The following is an 18,261-nucleotide window of genomic DNA, read 5'->3' on the forward strand; positions in this document are numbered from 1 at the left end:
GGAGAGCCAGAAGTCGCCCAACAGGTGGCACACAGATCCGCCACAGACCACAGGGGCTCCTTGCTGGCGCGCATGCAACTTCACGCCCCAGGAGCTACTCTGGCTCGAGAGCCGCTCCCAGAGCAGGGCTCTGAGAGGGGGCCAAGCGCGCCCCGTTCACGTCGCCTCCACGCCCACCTCCTCCCAGCTAAACGTCCCCTCCCCTTGCCAGAGCTCGGACTCTTGGGGCTGCCCTTATTGTTGGTCGCGTCTGTCACTTTGTGGGCCGGGTGACATGAATGGATGAGCTGGACACACCTTCCAGCTTTCTTTAAAAAAAAAAAAAAAAAAAAAATCCGGTCCGGATCTGCATAGAAAGCGGGAGGGACGCCCCCCTGCGCCCCTGGAGCCTACACCGAGGGCCAGGAAAACGCACAGCTTCCCCCTCCCACACTCACTCCTCCCATCCTTTAAAGAAACGCCCGATCCAAATAAATAATACCGTCCCAAGTCTACCGCGTCCTCGGTGGCCTCTCCTCCTTCCCCGGGGTGCGCGAGCTAGAGGCGGGCGTGCGACCGGTCCGCGGGCGCCACCATGCTCCCCAGCGCCCTGGCGGCCCACGCCGGCGCGTACTGGGACGTGGTGGCTTCCTCCGCGCTCTTCAACTTCCCCGCAGCGCCCGGCTTTGGCAATCTGGGCAAGAGTTTCCTGATTGAGAACTTGCTGCGGGCTGGGGGCGCCCCGCCGCCAGGGCTGCAGCCGCCCCCGCCCCACGGCCCGGCGGCCGCTCTAGCCACGGCCACAGCTACCGCCACGGCAGGCGCGCAGGTCCGGCCCCTGCCCGCCAGCCCCGTGCCCCTGAAGCTGTGCCCGGCCGCCGAGCCAGTCAGCCCCGGCGGGGCGCCCTACGGCACGCGGTGGGCTTTTCAAGTGCTCAGCCCCTCTGCGGACGGCGCCAGGCTGCCGGGCCGGGCTCCGGGGGACAGAGACTGCACCTTCCACCCGTCAGCCCCAGGTGAGTGCAGCGCCTGGGATCCTGGGATCCTGGGATCTGGGCGCGCCTGCGAGGCGCAACGGAGGGCGCTGCGACCCCGGTGCGCAGGAACCCGCTGTGGCCCGGAACCTTCCTAGAACATCTCCCCTAGCCACTTTGGGGGTAAGGAGAGTAACCACCCTAATTGTGATTTCCCCCCTCCCTCCGCATCCCATGCCACCAGCTTTCACTGCCTCCTCTTCTTTCTGCAGCTTGTCGGGCTACCTGGATTTTCGGGCCTTTGGGAGAAACCCTGAAGGCACCCCGGTGTTAGCCCTAGGTCTCTGGGCTCCCGTTTCACGGGATTTCCCAAGTTCAGAGTTTTTGCCCGCCCTCTCCTTTCCTGGAGGCCGCGCAGCCGCTCGCTGGAAAGTTCCTGGATGGGAGCGCTTCGCATCGTCCGCTTTGGGGGCATTGGCCACTTAAATTGTTGCGACGGTCAGGGCCTTCAAGAGCCTTAGCAAAGATCTTTGGAAGGAGCGCTGGGCAAAGTTTGGCTTTGGCTCACCAAAGCGCAAGGAAGTCAGTCGACTTTTTCTTCCTCCTGAGTTGAAACAATAATTGGCACCTGGAGTAGGAAGTTCACCGATAAATGAAATTTTGCCAAAAGAAGGGCATTTTGGGTTTGTTTTAATTCCCGCATGAAACGTAAGTGGTGTGAGTAGGAAGAAGATGGACAATTTAGTCAAATATTAGCTAAAGCGTATGGATGGGGCTGACTAAATTGGCAGTATAAAAGGGGAAAGCCTTTTAGAGACGCAGAAGCTGAGATCCAGTTGAATTAAATTTTTTTTTTTTTGGGGGGGGGGTTTCTGTCCTTAGACGATCTTAACTCATTCTTTTAATCCCGGTGGGTTTGTCCAGAATGACTAATAGGTGCTTTTTCAGCAGATTGCATTGTCCCAGTAAACTGCCAGATCAAATTTATCGCTAATGACTTTATAGACTTTAACATGTCTAGAACCTGCCCTGGTCTTCCAGTTTGAAATGGTTGCTAACGGAATGGAATATATAGAATTACATGAGCACCGGTCTCATTCACATCGTGTAAAAACCTAAATTCTAGGAGGCCTTTTTGCACTCTGGGAGAGGAACAAGTATAGTTAAGGCAAAGTTTATAAGCCTTGGAAATTTGGGTCACTCTGTTCTTTCTGAAGTAGTAGGAAAATTAGAAACATATAAAACATGTTCAGGTAGACAAAGTCAGTACATAATCTCTCATAAAAAGAACATTTTCAAGAAAATGTAGTGATTGCATAACTTTTGGTGGTTTGGCATTATGTTCATAAAAGTTATTTTCCAAGGACCCTTATATTGCTCCTGATCATGATTTGCTACTCAGCAATGGAAAATTACTTAATTTTAACCTTTGTAGATTTTATAGATTAAATTTAAATAGACCAAATGCTAATCAAATGCAGGTATGTCAATAACTCTGAAAAATAATTTTATATACCTTTTTGTTTCATTCAAAATATTGCAGTTTATTGGGAAAAGGGTTTCCTAGCTAAATTCTTTCAATTTTCAAGAACATATTCATTCTTGTATGCTTTTAAAAGTGTTAAAATGCAAAATAATTTTTGGAATAAATAAGAGTATAAGAATTTATATTTTCCTTTGAAGTATTCTAATGTAGTTTAAGCATATTTTTTTCTAATATTTTATCTAGTCCTCATTGAAAATTTTATGTTCTCTTAGGTTACTTTTCATTTGAACAAGTAACCTTTTATTTCCAAAAATTATTCTTGTAAAAAGTGCATTTAATTTTTGAAACTAGAAAAAATATCTCAAGAAGAAAATTAAAGCCCTGTAAATTTGTGCCCACAAATATGTTGCTTAAAAGGAGCATTTGTGTTCATTTATTTTCATAATTTGACAAAGGATGTAGTTTTTTTTTTTAACATTGTCCAGTTTTATTTAAATGACAGATTCTGGTGTGCCGGGGTGCCTTCAGGGTTTCTCCCAAATATTATAGGAATTAATTTATACTGTGTAGAATTATGGAGTCATAATGAGCACCAACCGTGTTACTTTTTACCTGAAAATTAGATGAGGATGAAAGTGATTATGTTCTATAGAGAGTAGAGAGCACATAGAAAAGCTACTGTTTTCAGAAAGAACAGTCTTTCTGAAAAGGCAGTGAGCAACCAGTTCTGATCCATTGGCCACTAACTTAGGAGTAGATTGCAAAATGCGATTTTTAATCTTTTCAGCCTATTGACTACTCATTTTATTCTTAACCTTAATTTCTGGAGTGCACCCATCTGAATGTTGAATAAGAAAACCACAGAGTTCTTTTTAAATGCATTGGTGAAATGCAACACTGTTTACCTACGGGATTCACTTCTGCTTCATTATTTTTGTTACCCACTGTTAATTATACCGTGTATTTCATTCATTCCGCAAACACTGTCTTGCATCTGTCAGGCTCCGTTCTAGGCCATTGGGATAATCAGTGAACAAAACAGGTAACTGTCTGCCCTGTGGAGCTTATACTCCATGTTCTTACTGCTTTATGGTTCACCAAGCATTTTTTTAAATTGTTAGCTGCTTTAATCCTCACAAGAAGCCAATTATTTTTCTACAATGATTACTTCACTTCCTAGTATTGTTTTGGTCTGAAGTATCAATTTAAACATCTGTGAACATGTGAAGAAAAAAAAAAAAAAAGAAATTGCCCCAAATCTTCACATTCCCTAGATTAGTCTTTCACTGAACATGAGAAACTAATGAGGGATAATGGGATAAGCAATTACCTGTATCACAATAATAAATCAGTTGTGATTTTGTATCTGAGCCTATAAAAGAAATGGGGTTAGGTTAAACAGTAACGCTGATTTATTTACAGTCATGGACAAAGGTGTAGCTGTCAGTGCCTTGTCTCTCAAAATTTGCAAGTCTGAGTATTTAGTGCAAGAAAAGGAACACGCAATAGCTATATGTTGCCAAGTTGTTCATATAGAGTAGTTTAAAAACTTTACTTTAAAAATCAAAGGACAGTCCTCAAGGGTTGAGAAGGGCATATTTAGTACAATGGTAGGTAGTAAGGAGGGTCACCTCCAGGGGTTGGATCTGGGGGAAAACAAAAATGTTTTGGCTCTGTGATAGTTCATTAATGGACACCAGGAGGGTTTGCAAGTAAATCCTAATCATCAGAGACACTTCCCCAGAAATTTATTAATGTTATTATTTGCTGAATCTTGTGCTAGATGAAAATATTCATCTTTTTGTATATAAAAGATAGTCTTGAAATGTAAAAAGCTGAAAGGTTTAAATTTATTTTGGTTATGCCACCAGTTATCATCAAAAGAGAAAAAATGGCCTTGCTTTTTAATAACATTTGTTATTTTAAGCATTTTAGAAAATGTTTGACATAAAGATAATTCCTTGAATATAATTTATTCATTATTAAAACTACTTATGCTGTATATAAAAGAATTAAAAAGCAAATATTTATTCTGGATAGGTGAACTGAACGGTTCTTTTTTTTTTCCCCCAAGCAATTTTGTTAAGTAAATTGTACTGTATAGTACAGAAATGGAACCAGGTGCCTAGTATTTTTTTCTGGCACCATTAGGATTGTTTCTTACCATTAGTACTTAATGTGCACTCTAGTTTTTTCGTCCACCCCCCACTCTCAGTTACTATTTATTAATCCTTGATTCTGTCTTAAACCTATGTTTTGTACTCCAATTGGTAGTTATTCCACTTTCATTGAGCTACACTGAAAGTGTGAAATGAAATAGCTTCTCTTACATTTTAGGCACTTGGGGGAGGGAGAAGATGGATTTGTGCTCCAAGTGGGGATTCCAGTTCAAATGCAGACTTATGATATGATTATTTTAAGCAGAGTATGTCCCTTATTTTTTTTTGTTAACACTGTTCTATAGATTTGATTTGACAAATTAAAATCATAGCATCTTGAATGTTGATAATGCTGACCCAGGACAAAGAGAATGAGGAACCCAAATAATGATGGGACCCATTCAAGTGGTTCCTTGCTCAGGTTACCATTCCAACCATTTTTTGTTGGAATTTGTAGATAATATTGAACCATTACTTACTACATCTGAATATTTTTGTAATCTGATTAACATATATTTGGAGTTACATTAACATATTAATAGTTTCTACATGGATCAAGAAGTAAACTCCTTCGGGTTCAAGCAGAAGTTCTTACAGTGAAGAGAATCAATAGGGCTAATAGTCCCTTTATTTCTGGTACAGACTGAGTAAGCCACAGCCCTTACAGAATAATGTCTCAGTTGAAACTACAACAGGGTAATTTATGAGCATTTAATTTGCCTCTGACTTTAGCACCTAGCCCTTTCCCAACCCTTAACCTATGCTTCTCTACTTCACCTGAACAACAAAGGATCTCAGTTTGTTAACATGTATTGAAGCTATTGAGGTTTAATAATGACACAGGAGTGAATCCAGAAGGCAAGTTTAAGAATGGTTTCAATGCCTAGAAAATTGCATATGGAATTATGCAGAAATAAACTTAGGATTCAGAGAGTTCAAGGTGACATGCAGGAGGCCAAAGGATGCCATATGTTGTGGGCAATTTAAAAGGATTTGTCAACAGTGATTTTATCTACATTTGTTTGCTATAAATGTAGCTCAGATGTTGGAAGCAGAGCTGTCTGTTGGACTCTGTTAAATTCCTCTATGAGCATGTCACCTCCTTCCTGTTCTTGTTCCCAAGAAAAAGTTCTCTTTTTGCTCCAAGAAGACATTTTATGGTTAGGTTTGCTGCTGAACAATGATAGAAATGGTAGCAACTTGAAAGTAAGAGGGTAACATAGATGTGTTCATATAATACTTTGAGATTCTTTGCTATGAAAACTTTAATAGAAGTGAAGGTTATCTTTAAAACATATAAGCAAATGTGCCCTTATGTTAGGGTGAGAGGGGTGTAAATGTTCATTAACTCTCCACTCAACCTACTTCCACCACCTGTTTCTGTTGTTGATATTGTCCATAATTTTGGAATCCTTCTTATTTTGTCTTTACAGGGGACTTGATTGGTAACTCTTAATACAGTATTTGTCCACTGTATCTTGGATTAACAAAGACTCTCAAAGATATTCTCAATTAACAGTGATTTTTTTTGGTAGTGAATGCACACAATTTTTAAATCAGTAAATAATATCATGTTTTTATTCATATACACCTGGAGTTTATTAGGAATAAAAAGGCAACTTGTACAAAGAAACAATATGATTTTTATCTAGGACTACTAGTACTTGTTAGCATCCCTATTTAAGACTTCATTAGATCATGCTTCTATTTTATACTCTCTTAGTGAAAAAATTGGATTTTTGCCTTAATGTATAATATGCTTACCAGGCCCTTGTATATTTTATTCCAAAATATTTTATTTTACTATCAGTAATGTTTTCATTTTTAATGAAATCTCTCCCTTTCATTCTTTTTAGCCTCCAGTCAATACTTGATTTGGCAATGCTGAGCGGTTCATCACTTTACTGATTTTATATTTAATAGCATTATTCATTTTGTCAACCAGCTATTAGTTGGGAATATTTCAGGGGCACATTTTTTGTGAGTTATGTGAACAGTAAACTTACGGTATTAAAATTCTCTCTGAAGTCAAAGATCAAAAAGCTTCTATAAGTTTTTAGACTTTTGTTTCAGAAACAAAGCATCCATGAAAAGGAAAGAAATAAATATTCAAGTCTTTTTCTATATGTTGCTGAATATTGAATTGCCTTCTTGTTTATAAATATTCTAAAGATGAACTAAATGTTTCACTTTTCTTTTACATGTTCAGGCACTGTGCGATAGCAAAATTAATTTTGTTAAAGTTGGTTCTTTAAAACTTTAAGTCTCTGACATTTCCTTTTTAATCCTCATCTAAGGATATGTTTCCACTGATTGTGAGAGAAAGAGGAAGGGAGAAGGAGAGAGAGAGAAAAAAAAAACATTGATTGGTTACCTCCATACATGCCCTGACCAGGGATTGAACCCAAAACCAGGGTATGTGCCCTGACTGGGAATCAAACCCATGACCCTTTGGTGCACAGGATGATGCTCCAACCAACTGAGCCATACCAGTCAGGGCTAATCTCTGGCACTTTAGATACAGATATGTGAAGGAGTTAGTAAGCTATTCTTTGATAGAACTTATGTACATTAAAAGAGAATAAAGATCATGACTGCTGGCAAGATTTTTAATAAACTAACCTCAAGCTGGATTGAGTTTAGGTGTGTTGAACCAGTTCTACAGTTATATTGGGTGTGAAGACAAAAGACAGTCTGATTCTTCAAAGCAGGAACAATAACTCCTATTTGCCTATATATTTTCTGTAGGTGCTTTTGCATTACACATGGATCGTTGCAACAAACACTGAATGGCCTGCAGAGCCTAACTTATTTGCTATCTGACCCTTTACAGTAAAAGTTTGCCAGTACTTTCTCCAAAGCATAATGACAAATTTCAACATACTATATATTTTCTAAACGGGTTTTAGCAGCACTTCTTTAATTTTATAGCCTAGATTCACATCTAAGGTCTTTCTATCACTGATTATGCAGTTCCAAGCAATTCATGTAATCTCCTTGAACCTCTGCGTCTTCATTTCAAAATGAGAACCGATGTTAGGGTCAACATTTGACTTTCAAATACACATATAAAAAATTACACATTTCAGAAGCCCATATATAACATGCAGGGGGAGATGTGGAAGACTCCGTTCCATCGTTTCACCATAAGTAAAACATTGGTAAAGGGGTATTGCTGTGTAAGAAACCATCTACAAACTTAGAGGTTTAAAGGAACAATTTATCATTTTCTCTCTCATTTTTGTGGGTTGGGTTCAACTGGATGGTTCTCCCTTTGATTCTCATTGCAGTTAGATGTCAGCTGGGGCTGCAGTCATCTAAAGGCTCAACGGGCTGGATGTCTGAGATGGCTACTCATGTGGCTGACAGAGGTGCTGGCTGTTAACTGGGTGCTCACCTGGAGCTGTTCCAACACCCACACTCAGACTTCCCACGTTTTTTGAGCTTCTTCTAGCATGGCGCCTGGATTCTGAAAGGGAGATTTGTAAGAGCACATTGCAAGAAACCCAGGCTGTAACTCAAGGCTTCTTATGACAGCCTTAGAAGTTGACTGTCACTTCTTTTATATCCCTTGGTCAAGCAAGGCAGCAAGACCACCTCAAATATAAGAGAATGGGGAAGAGACCCCACCTCTCAGTGGGAGGAGTGCCAAATGATTTGTGGCCCTTTAAAACCTGCTACAGGGTGAAATCAGGATAACCACTTTTAAACATAATTCCTGCTGGGACTGGGATAGCTGGGAGCTCAAGGAGTCTTCTTTAAGGCTTTTAGAGTTTTGAGAGCTACAGACACTATTCTGTTATGGTATTCTCTTCGGTGACATCAACTTTATAACAAAAAAGAACAAAGGATTTTCGCAAATTTAGTTCATTTAAAAAATGTGTTTTTATTGATCTTTAGAGAGACAGAAAGTGAGAGGGATAGAGAGAGAGAAACATCGATGGGAGAGAAACATCATTAATAGGCTGCCCCCTGCACTCCTCCTACTGGGGATTAAGCCCTCAACCCCAACATATGCCCTGACCAGGAATCGAACCAGTGACTTCTTGGTTCATGGGTCATGCTCAACCACTGAGCCACACCAGCTAGGCAAGCTCATTTTTCCAAGAGGTCTTATGGAGATTCCTTGAAGGGAGAGCAGCAGAGGTAGTGACCATCTTGGATTACTGCAATGAACTAGGGCCGTGGTCGGCAAACTGCAGCTCGCGAGCCACATGTGGCTCTTCCACAAAATACCACGGCCTGGGCGAGTCTATTTTCAAGAAGTGGCGTTAGAAGAAGTTTAAGTTTAAAAAATTTGGCTCTCAAAAGAAATTTCAATCGTTGTACTGTTGATATTTGGCTCTGTTGACTAATGAGTTTGCCGACCACTGAGCTAGGGCTTCACAGGTTGAGGAGAAGCCAGACCCAACCCACCTGTTGGTGTTGTAAGGATATAGGAGAAGATGGTAGTGGGCGTGTCGTTGCCTATTGCTACAGCAAATTGTTAGGGCAGTGGGATCCTCCAACTTAGTTCCTCCTTATTCCACCACATCCATTCACTACTGCCAGGTGAAATTTTCTAAAATACAGCTTTCATCATATTACCAAGCTTCTCGCAAAAGCTTAATCATCCCCATCTAACTATCAGACCAAATAAAAATATTCAATCTGTTCTTTAAGACCTTAATTCCAACATCTGCATTTAGCTCCTCCAACCACATTGCTTAATGTTCACGCCTCTGAGGTCTCCTTAACCTGCCCCGTGTGGCACCACCATCCTTGCCCTCTCTCCTCTTGTCCATGCCACCTTTCCTTCTTGGAATGCATTCTTTTTCTTTTGATATTCTAAATAACTTCCAAATCAAGGTCCAGATTAAGATGTTTTTCCTGCTTAAAGCCTTCTTTGACAAAGTCTTCCTAACAATATTCTTTTCTTTCTTTTTTTTTAAACTTCCTGCAGTATTTCAGTGGAAGTCTGGACCATGCTGCTGCTTTTTATATGTTCTCTTTCTCTTTTTTAGAGTTGATCTCATCCTATTTAATAAAAGAGTAATATGCAGACTGATGATCTCTCCAACACACAAGATGGCTGCCCCCATGTGGTCAAAGATCCTGCCCCCATGTGGACACAAGATGGCCGCCACAAGATGGCCAGCAGGGGAGGGCAGTTGGAAGGGATCAGGCCAGCAGGGGAGGGCAGTTGGGGGTGATCAGGCCTGCAGTGGAGGGCAGTTAGAGGTGACCAGGCCTGCAGGGGAGGTCAGTTAGGGGAAAACAGGCTGGCAGGGGAGCAGGTAGGCATCAATCAGGCTGGCAGGGGAGTGGTTAGGGGGTGATCAGGCTGGCAGGCAGAAGCGGTTAGGGGCAATCAGGAAGGCAGGCAGGAGAGCAGTTGGGAACCAGCAGTCCTGGATTGTGAGAGGGATGTCTGACTGCCCACTTAGGCCCGATCCCGGTGGGATCGGGCCTAAATGGGCAGTCAGACATCCTTTGAGGGGTCCCAGATTGGAGAGGGTGCAGGCTGGGCTGAGGGACACACACCCCTGTGCACGAATTTCGTGCACGGGGCCTCTAGTATAATATAATAATGGTAGGAGTAAAGGCATTGTTTTGTGTTCTTTCCAGTGGTCTCATCCTGGCTATACATTATAATCATTGTGCAGCTTTTGAAAAAATGCTGTGCTAGGGGTCCACTCCTGGCCAGCTTGATTTAATCCAAATGGTCTGGGGAGTGGGTATCTGTGTTTTTGGAAAGTACTCCAGATAATTCTAACGTGTATTAGGGTTGAAAACCACTGGTTAGGAAAGCACACAGTATGCATTTTTTTAGATCTCATTTCCTTGGGGAATGCCTCATAGTTGACAAAACAACATTAAATTTGGAGTATGGAGAAATGTAAATCTTATTTATTTGACCAGTGGATTTAAAATCTGTAAGGTAAAGAACCTTAAACAATAGGAATTCTTCCAGGGAGGGAAACTATCCATCTTTTTAGTCCCAACACACAGTGAATTACGTGGCACTTGATAGATTTGCAATAAATATTATTTGCACGGAATTAAAAGTCCGAATTAAACCAGTAGACACTGCATGTGATTTAACTTCTCATGACCTTTGTTTTTCTATTTCTGAAATACTTGAGGGAAAAAATGCTGATTTCTGTTGTTTTCTGATAAGCAGAAAGGTCAAGGATGAATTTAATTAACTTGCTTTCTCTTGCGATTAAAGGCATGTTTGCTTTTAATCATAAATGAATTATTTACAGGTTGTGTGATAAAATAAATACATCACTGGATAACTGATATTTCTTAGGTCTTACTATTCAAGACAGATGGTTGCCATTCATCAGCCTCAATTTTGGATTCATTTTACTCTAGATCAGTGGTCGGCAAACTGCGGCTCTCGAGCCACATGAGGCTCTTTGGCCCCTTGAGTGTGGCTCTTCCACAAAATACCAGGGCCTGGGCGAGTCTATTTTGAAGAAGTGGCATTAAAAGAAGTTTAAGTTTAAAAAATTTGGCTCTCAAAAGAAATTTCAATCATTGTACTGTTGATATTTGGCTCTGTTGATGAATGAGTTTGCCGACCACTGCTCTAGATAGTCTGTTCAATTATGTATTATTTTTAGGTCAGAAGTTTAGATGTTTTTATTCCTAGTGCCTATGTACCCAGTACGTGAAGGAGGTCATTAAAACCATCCTTTTGAAATTATTTAATTCCCTATTCCTTTCCAGAGGTGTTTTTGACCCTTTGGTTGCCTTCGACATCTCAGGACCTTTGCACATTTTTCCTCATCCTTTTTAAAATGTCTGCCCAAATGGCGTAGCATTGCAGTGGGCTCCTGAAATTTATTTGAAGGTTTTATTAGTGGTCTTTAGTATTCTTTCTTTGAAATGTCAGCTCAAGTCAGTACCACGGTTTGCTTTGACAATCAAAAGAATGGTGTTTCACCCCCATTTAGATACCTGTTGTTCCTCTTCAGCAGAAAAGAATGAAAATTACAAAAACAATTTATTGCTTGCTTTCTAGTCAACTGGATTTTCAAAGTAATTTCTCTGTAGCTAGGATTCTAACCCTTCTTGGCTGTGGGATACTTAGATCACAGAACCATCTAGTTGGTTAAGTTAAAAAACAAACAAACAGGCCAGTTTATCATTAAGTTGGCTCTAAGTCCCGATCTTAATTAAACGTTCAAAATCATTGCTAGAGATTTGGGTTCTTTGTCTTCAGAATGGTCAGAATATCTGATTAAGAAGTGAAAAGTTCATGAAGTTTTCTGTGAATAAGTGGTTTAGTCACTTGCCTTTAGACAATTTAGTTCCAAAATTTTTAAGTCATTTGTTTGTAAGTAACAGTTTTCTGCAGTTAGATTTGTTGGCAGTATCCTGAAAATTTGGAGAATCCCGAAGTGATGCACTAAGAGAACCTAATAACATGCTGTAGAGCCTGACAGCGTGCATCGTTTCCATAGGGAAAGCCATGCATTTTTCTCTTATGGCAAGCTTGGGAGATGTGTCCATTTTCTGGGCTCCAGCTCTTAAGAGTAACTGGCAGTCTCTGTGTATGAAATCGTTATCCCTCATGGCTAATAGCTAAATATTATGCTAAAATATGGATGTTTCTATTGTACTTAAAAAAATTTGTTGAGAACAGTCAGCATTACATTCCAAACGCAGGTCCATTTGAGGTTGAATATTAATTAACTCATGAGATAGAATGTGTTAAATTCATAGCCAGTTCAGTGCCTAGCGAATGGTAAATAGTCCTTAAATATTATTATCATAAATATTCTTCAGTAAGCCTAGGATGAATTTTCCTAACATGATAAATGATACAGTGACTGCATCTGGAATGCATTGATGGGCTTCGAAATGCATATCATCCAGGATGAAATTGCCTTGTTTTCTGCCCTTTTCAGAGCATCTTCAAAGCAGTTCCTAATGGCTTACAAAAGTTTTAACACATCTGTCAACTTGTCACTTGGTTTTTATCACGCTTGAGTTTCCTTTTTTTTGCTCATTGCTTTAAAAAAATATGTGGCTTGCGACTATTTTAAATTATAATATATATTTTCCAATGCATTGCATTACTTTAAATGGTTATTTCCTAACACCATTCAACACGCCTGCAATGACATGCTCGGCTGGATTGGCAATGTCAAAGTAGGAGCATGTAAAAAAAAAATGGAGCACTTAATTGGAATTTCACAGTGATTTTCGAATAAACCAGCTTAAACAAGGTGTATTTATGTATAGAAACCAGGAATTGACTAATCTCCTGTGTAAATATATGTGTTGAAGAGGTGATTTAAAATGGTGAAGAAATTCTTCACAATAGGACTTTAAGCCTGGTTATGTAACAGGTGGTTCTTAAGCCACTAGAGTTGTCACTGTAGATAGCATGTCATGTTGATTACAGCTTCACTTTACCAAGAGGGTAATATACTGCAATATAACAAACTGCTCGATCACAACTCTTTTCCTGGCTAAACTTAACACTAAGAAATAGATCTCAGAATCTCATTGATCACAAATGAATTTAATTGATCATTTGTCTAAAATGAACCATTCATTTTTTTACCCTTTATTTTTTCAGTTTTAGGGAAACTTAGCCTGAGAAAGGTGTTGGCTAGAGTAGTAAAATTTGTAATTTGTACATATCCTGCATCATTATTTCAATGGTATCAGTAGTACTTACTTTGTATCGAGCAAAAATGTTTTTATGTATTTCTAGCTGTCATGATAAATGTTAATTGTATATATATATATGTAAGTGCAACATTGCTGAATCTTTTTCTTTTATCTCAGTTTTTAAAATGGCAAATAACACAATAGCCATAACTTAACTATCTATAGAATGTTTACTTTGGAGATGGAATAGCTTAGCTAACAGATGAAATAAACTTAGCTAACAGAAATGCTTGAGAATAAACACAATGAGGCAAGTTTTGTGCACAGAATATATTTCCATTTTTCTAAGTACTTCATATATTCATAGAAACTCTGCCTAAATAATGTCATGTTCTTGTAATATAATTTAAGATGTTAAATTTAAATGAGATGATTTATCATTATTATGATGGTGTTATAATCAATATTAGAACAACATTTTTTGTTTTGTTGTGTTGTGTTTTTTTGTTTTGTTTTGTTAATCCTCACATGAAGATATTTTTTCCATTCCTTTCCAGAGGTAGTTAGAGGGAGAGAAGGAGGGAGGTGGGGAGAAAGAGGAAAAAAATTGATGTGAGAGACACATCGACTGGTTGCCTCTTGCACGTGCCCTGACTGGGGACGGGGAACGAACCAGCAACCCAGGTATGTGCCCTTAACTGGGAATTGAACCTGAGACCCTGCGCTGTGCAAATGCTCTAACCACTGAGTACACTGGCCAGGGCCGAACAACTTTTGATAATAATGAAATTTAAAGATCCTTTCTGGTGTGGCTCAGTAACCATGTCCTCAAGTGAGGATTACAAAAAAAATTTTTTTAAGTTTTATTGAACTTTTTGCACACCCAAAATAGATATTTGTTATACTTGCTTAGTTGCCGTATTTTCAAAACAGCATTAAGACATTTTCTTATTTGAAAATCCAGATATTGAAAAATAAAATATTGATATTGACTGATTTCCATTATATTGTCGAAAAAACCTGAATTTCTGATTAAGTTGCAAGTTGAAGGCATTAAGGAACCTGAGACTAAAATTTTTACAGGGAAAGAGACTTATTCTGATACTATTGGCCCGGTGCACAGATTCATGCACACTGAAAGAAAATTAATTAGAAGAAATATTGCTATTTACCCTTTCTCTATAATAGAAGTGTCAACCAAATTCACGATCGACAATGATAGATCGAAACACAGGCATGCAATTGGTGCCAGCAAGAGCTTATTCAACTTAGCCTTTTATAGATATAGAATAAACTTGCTTAATTAGACCTGCTTTCTGAGTTAGCTAAACTTTTTCCAGCCCAGTGAAGCACCCCAACTTCTCTTTCAGGTAATTGTCAGTCACGCAGCAGTAAATAGCAACACAAAGCAGATTATTATTGTAGATCACGCAGGGAGAACAAAGGGTAAAATATTTAACTGCAGCAGTGTTTGACTATATTCTGCACAGTGAAAAAACCTGAAGTCATTTTCAAGGTCCACCATTTCTTATTTCTTTTCAGTCAGGTCAAGTTTCTAAGCTTTCTAAATCTCTGTTTTCTGGCTAATAAAGAAAATAGGATTCCACTGAGTCTCCTATCTATCTATACTCCAGGACTTCTGTGAAGATCAAATGAGATGAGGCATGGGAAATGCTTCACAGACATTTGGTTAAAGTGTAAAATGTTGGCACCTGGCTATAAAGCAAGTTGGGTTACTGGGCTGCAGAAACTTAAGGAGGCTAGTCGCTAGGGAGAGGAAGCTGGGCGTTGCTATGTGACATCATTACCCAGCGCCCACAACGACAGTTTCTTGGCTGGGCTGGGTTGTGGACCGCATTTTGCACCATGGGGTCTTGGCAGTGTTGGCTGCGATTTGGTGGGCTGTTGCTCCGGGGTGGTGGCAGGGCCTGTGTCCCACTTAGGGGAAGCCAAGTGTTGCTTTGTTGGTGCCAGGTCCACAGGGCCGTTTCTCTATAAATGGCCAGTGTGTGTCACAGCAGCTCCTGCGTTGATCGTCTGCTCCCTGGTGGTCAGTGTGCATCATAGCAACTGGTTGGATGGTCGGACACTTAGCATGTTAGCCTTTTATTTATATATATATAGTCTTCAAAGGCATTGGCGAAAATAAACACATACTCACCAGTTAATTAAAATACAAGTCTGAAATTACTGTGTTCTTAAAAGAAGGTATATATTTGTAGCAAAATAATTTTTACTATAATTGAGAAAAGAGGTGCCTGTGGAGAGCTGCTACAGTGTTTGGACAGGTTCAAGCCTCGGACTAATGAGAGGGCACAGTCCTCTAGTGGTAAAGCCATGTGCAGGTCCCAGCTTGGAGGGCAAAGTCCTCCCAGCACAATTATAGCCAAAGGCTATGGTTGTGAGCTTGACCTTATAGTCGAACCTGTGATCCCAGGTGGCTGAGGGATGTGGGGTGCGGGAGGTGCAGCAAGTGCTGCCAAAACAAAGCTTGATAGAGTGCTCAGGTGCATGTAAGTAAGTAGATTCAAAGCTCACGAGGACATTGTAAACATCTTGACCGCACCTTTGCTTTGCCTCGTGGGATCTCACTATAAAATAAAGACTCAGCTTACAGGCTGGGACACTGTCTCTCTATCCAAGAACAGTGTCCTACCTGGCCCCAACTGCATTCTTTTGTCTGTGTTCTTTAATTCTTCACCGCCCCTCCTCAGGTTCACCACTGGCCGTGCTGGATGTGATTCAGGTGCCATTGGGTATGAAGGGAGAGTAATAAAAACATTTGTTTTGAAGTCATGTGTTAAATTTCAAGGTCATCTGTTATAGAAGATACTGTATTTCAGGGAGTGTCAGGGGAACAGGGATGGGGTCAATTCCTCATCCTTATTCTTTTTTTTTTTTTTTTTTAAGGCCCCAACGCCCCAGTGTCCGTGTCCATTGGTTATGCTAATATGCATGCATACAAGTCCTATGGTTGATCTGTTACATCCCCTCCCCTGCCTTCTCTCTGAGGTTTGACAGTCCATTCGATGCTTCTCTGTCTCTGGATCCATTTTTGTTCATCAGCCTATGTTGTTCATCATATTCCACAAATGAGTGAGATCATGTGATATTTATCTTTCTCTGACTGGCTTATTTCGCTTAGCATACTGCTCTCCAAATCCATCTATGCTGTTGCAAACGGTAAAAGTTCCTTCTTTTTTACAGCAGCATAGTATTCCATTGTGTAGATGTACCATAGTGTTTTGTTTTGTACCACAGTTTTTTAATCCACTCATCTGCTGATGGGTACTTAGGCTATTTCTAAATCTTAGCTATTGTAAATTGTGCTGCTGTGAACAGAGGGGTGCATCTGATCCTCATTCTTTATGTAAGACGATAGGAAGTTTCCTATTTCTTAGATTTGCAGATCATTTATTCAGTTAATGAAAATGTATTGACTATTTAGAGTGTGCCAGGCATTCTGCTGGGTGTGCCCTAGTTAAAGGACATTGTCCACCTTCAAAAAATCCCATACATATTTACATTTATACTATAGCCTATGACATATTTAAGGTACTTAACCAAAAGCTGGCATATAATAAGTGCTCAGCAAAAAAGAGCTATTAATGTTCTATGACACCCTTTATAGGTATTTTTCATCTACTGAGAAACAAAATTTAAAATTTATTTATAAGTATAATGACAACTAACCCATGTATATGTGTTGAATATATTAGGAACAGCACAGTTTAATAAAATGAGCAGAACAGAATTATATGGCAACTCCCTATACTATAAACATGAATGCTTTCAAGTTAACTAGATTTCTCTTGTGATTAAACGTTATTACTCTTCTCAAACACTCTTAAACATGAAAAAGCGATGAGGAAAAAAAACACACTTTTTGTTGTGGAATTGCTCAGAATCTATAATTTATTATTTATAAATTAACTATTATAAACTTTGGAATCCAACTACATATTTCATAGAACCTTCTGAAATTAGGTTAGAGTAGTATAATCTCTTTTAAAAGTTAAACTCAACATTCAGATTGTTTCTTGGCAAGTATTATATCTACTAGTGGAGCTGTGCTATTCAATATGATAGCCCCTAGCCAAATGAGCCTACTTAAACCTAATATAGTTTAGTGAAGAATTCCCAGGTATACAAGCTACATTTCCAGTGCTCAGTAGCCCTATGTGGCAAGTGCATATTGGACAGTGATGCTACAGGACATTTCCATCACCACAGATAGTTCTCTTGGATAGTGTTGCTCTAGGATCTTTTAAGTAAGGGCATATTTGCTGCCTGATATATACTATTTGCAATCATGACTACACAGAAATAAACTGTTACATTTGGTTTTGATCATTCCAGTCTTTTCACCACATCTTCCAAATCTTGATTAAATTATTTGGCAAGGTCTTTGACAGATAAGGGCTACTTTAAATTCAGTAAAAGGAATAACTAAGTAAAGGCTCGGGAAATGAAAGTCTTTTGCTCAATGACTTTTGGGAAACTGGAATTTTGAATATTGTCTAAAAGAAATGGCTAATGAATGATATCAATGCTTTCTCTGCAGCGCCTTCCAAGCCTTTTTTCCTGACTGCCCCGCCATTCTACTCAGCTTGCTGCGGTGGGTCCTGTCGGCGCCCCGCATCCCCCACTGTTTTTCCAAGTAAGTTTTTATGCCTCATCAGCAATGCCTCAGTTATTCTGTAAACCGAAGCAGCAGGATTTAATGTGCTCTGGAAAACCAATTGGTAATGCAATGGCAAGGAGCTAATTCCTCACTAAAAATCACAGCGATCCTATTCAGGAGGCTCCCAGAGATTTATCAAACCTCAGCACACTGAGCAATTGTGAGCAGTTTCTAATGGCATTGAAACCCAGGGCTGACACTCCAAGGAAAGGGACTTGTTTTCCATTTGATATAAAAGATCTCAGAGGAACCAGTTTGGCTCATTCTGAAATGTGTAGCAATACCCATTTAAAGAAGGAGAAGAGGAAGGCTAAGGAATTGTGCTGTGCAAAATTTCCATCCAGCTTAAAATGTGACACAGAAAGT

The 18,261-nt window shown here is 39.8% G+C and overlaps 1 protein-coding gene across 2 annotated transcripts in view; it reads left to right on the forward strand.

Annotated features, from left to right (window-relative positions):
• The first annotated feature begins 391 nt into the window (after positions 1 to 391).
• Positions 392 to 18,261, forward strand: part of DBX2 (developing brain homeobox 2) — a 38,486-nt gene continuing 20,616 nt past the window's right edge. Inside the window, exons 1-2 of one of the 2 annotated variants that reach the window (XM_080662288.1) lie at positions 392 to 995; positions 17,776 to 17,871. In XM_080662288.1, the coding sequence (XP_080518414.1) occupies positions 575 to 995; positions 17,776 to 17,871 (517 nt within the window). In that variant the 5' untranslated portion in view covers positions 392 to 574. The remainder of the gene's footprint in view (positions 996 to 17,775; positions 17,872 to 18,261) is intronic. The other variant, XM_080662289.1, reaches the window with a different exon arrangement.

Source organism: Plecotus auritus (genome assembly GCF_963455305.1).
Source record: "Plecotus auritus genome assembly, chromosome: 3".
NCBI lineage: Eukaryota > Metazoa > Chordata > Mammalia > Chiroptera > Vespertilionidae > Plecotus > Plecotus auritus.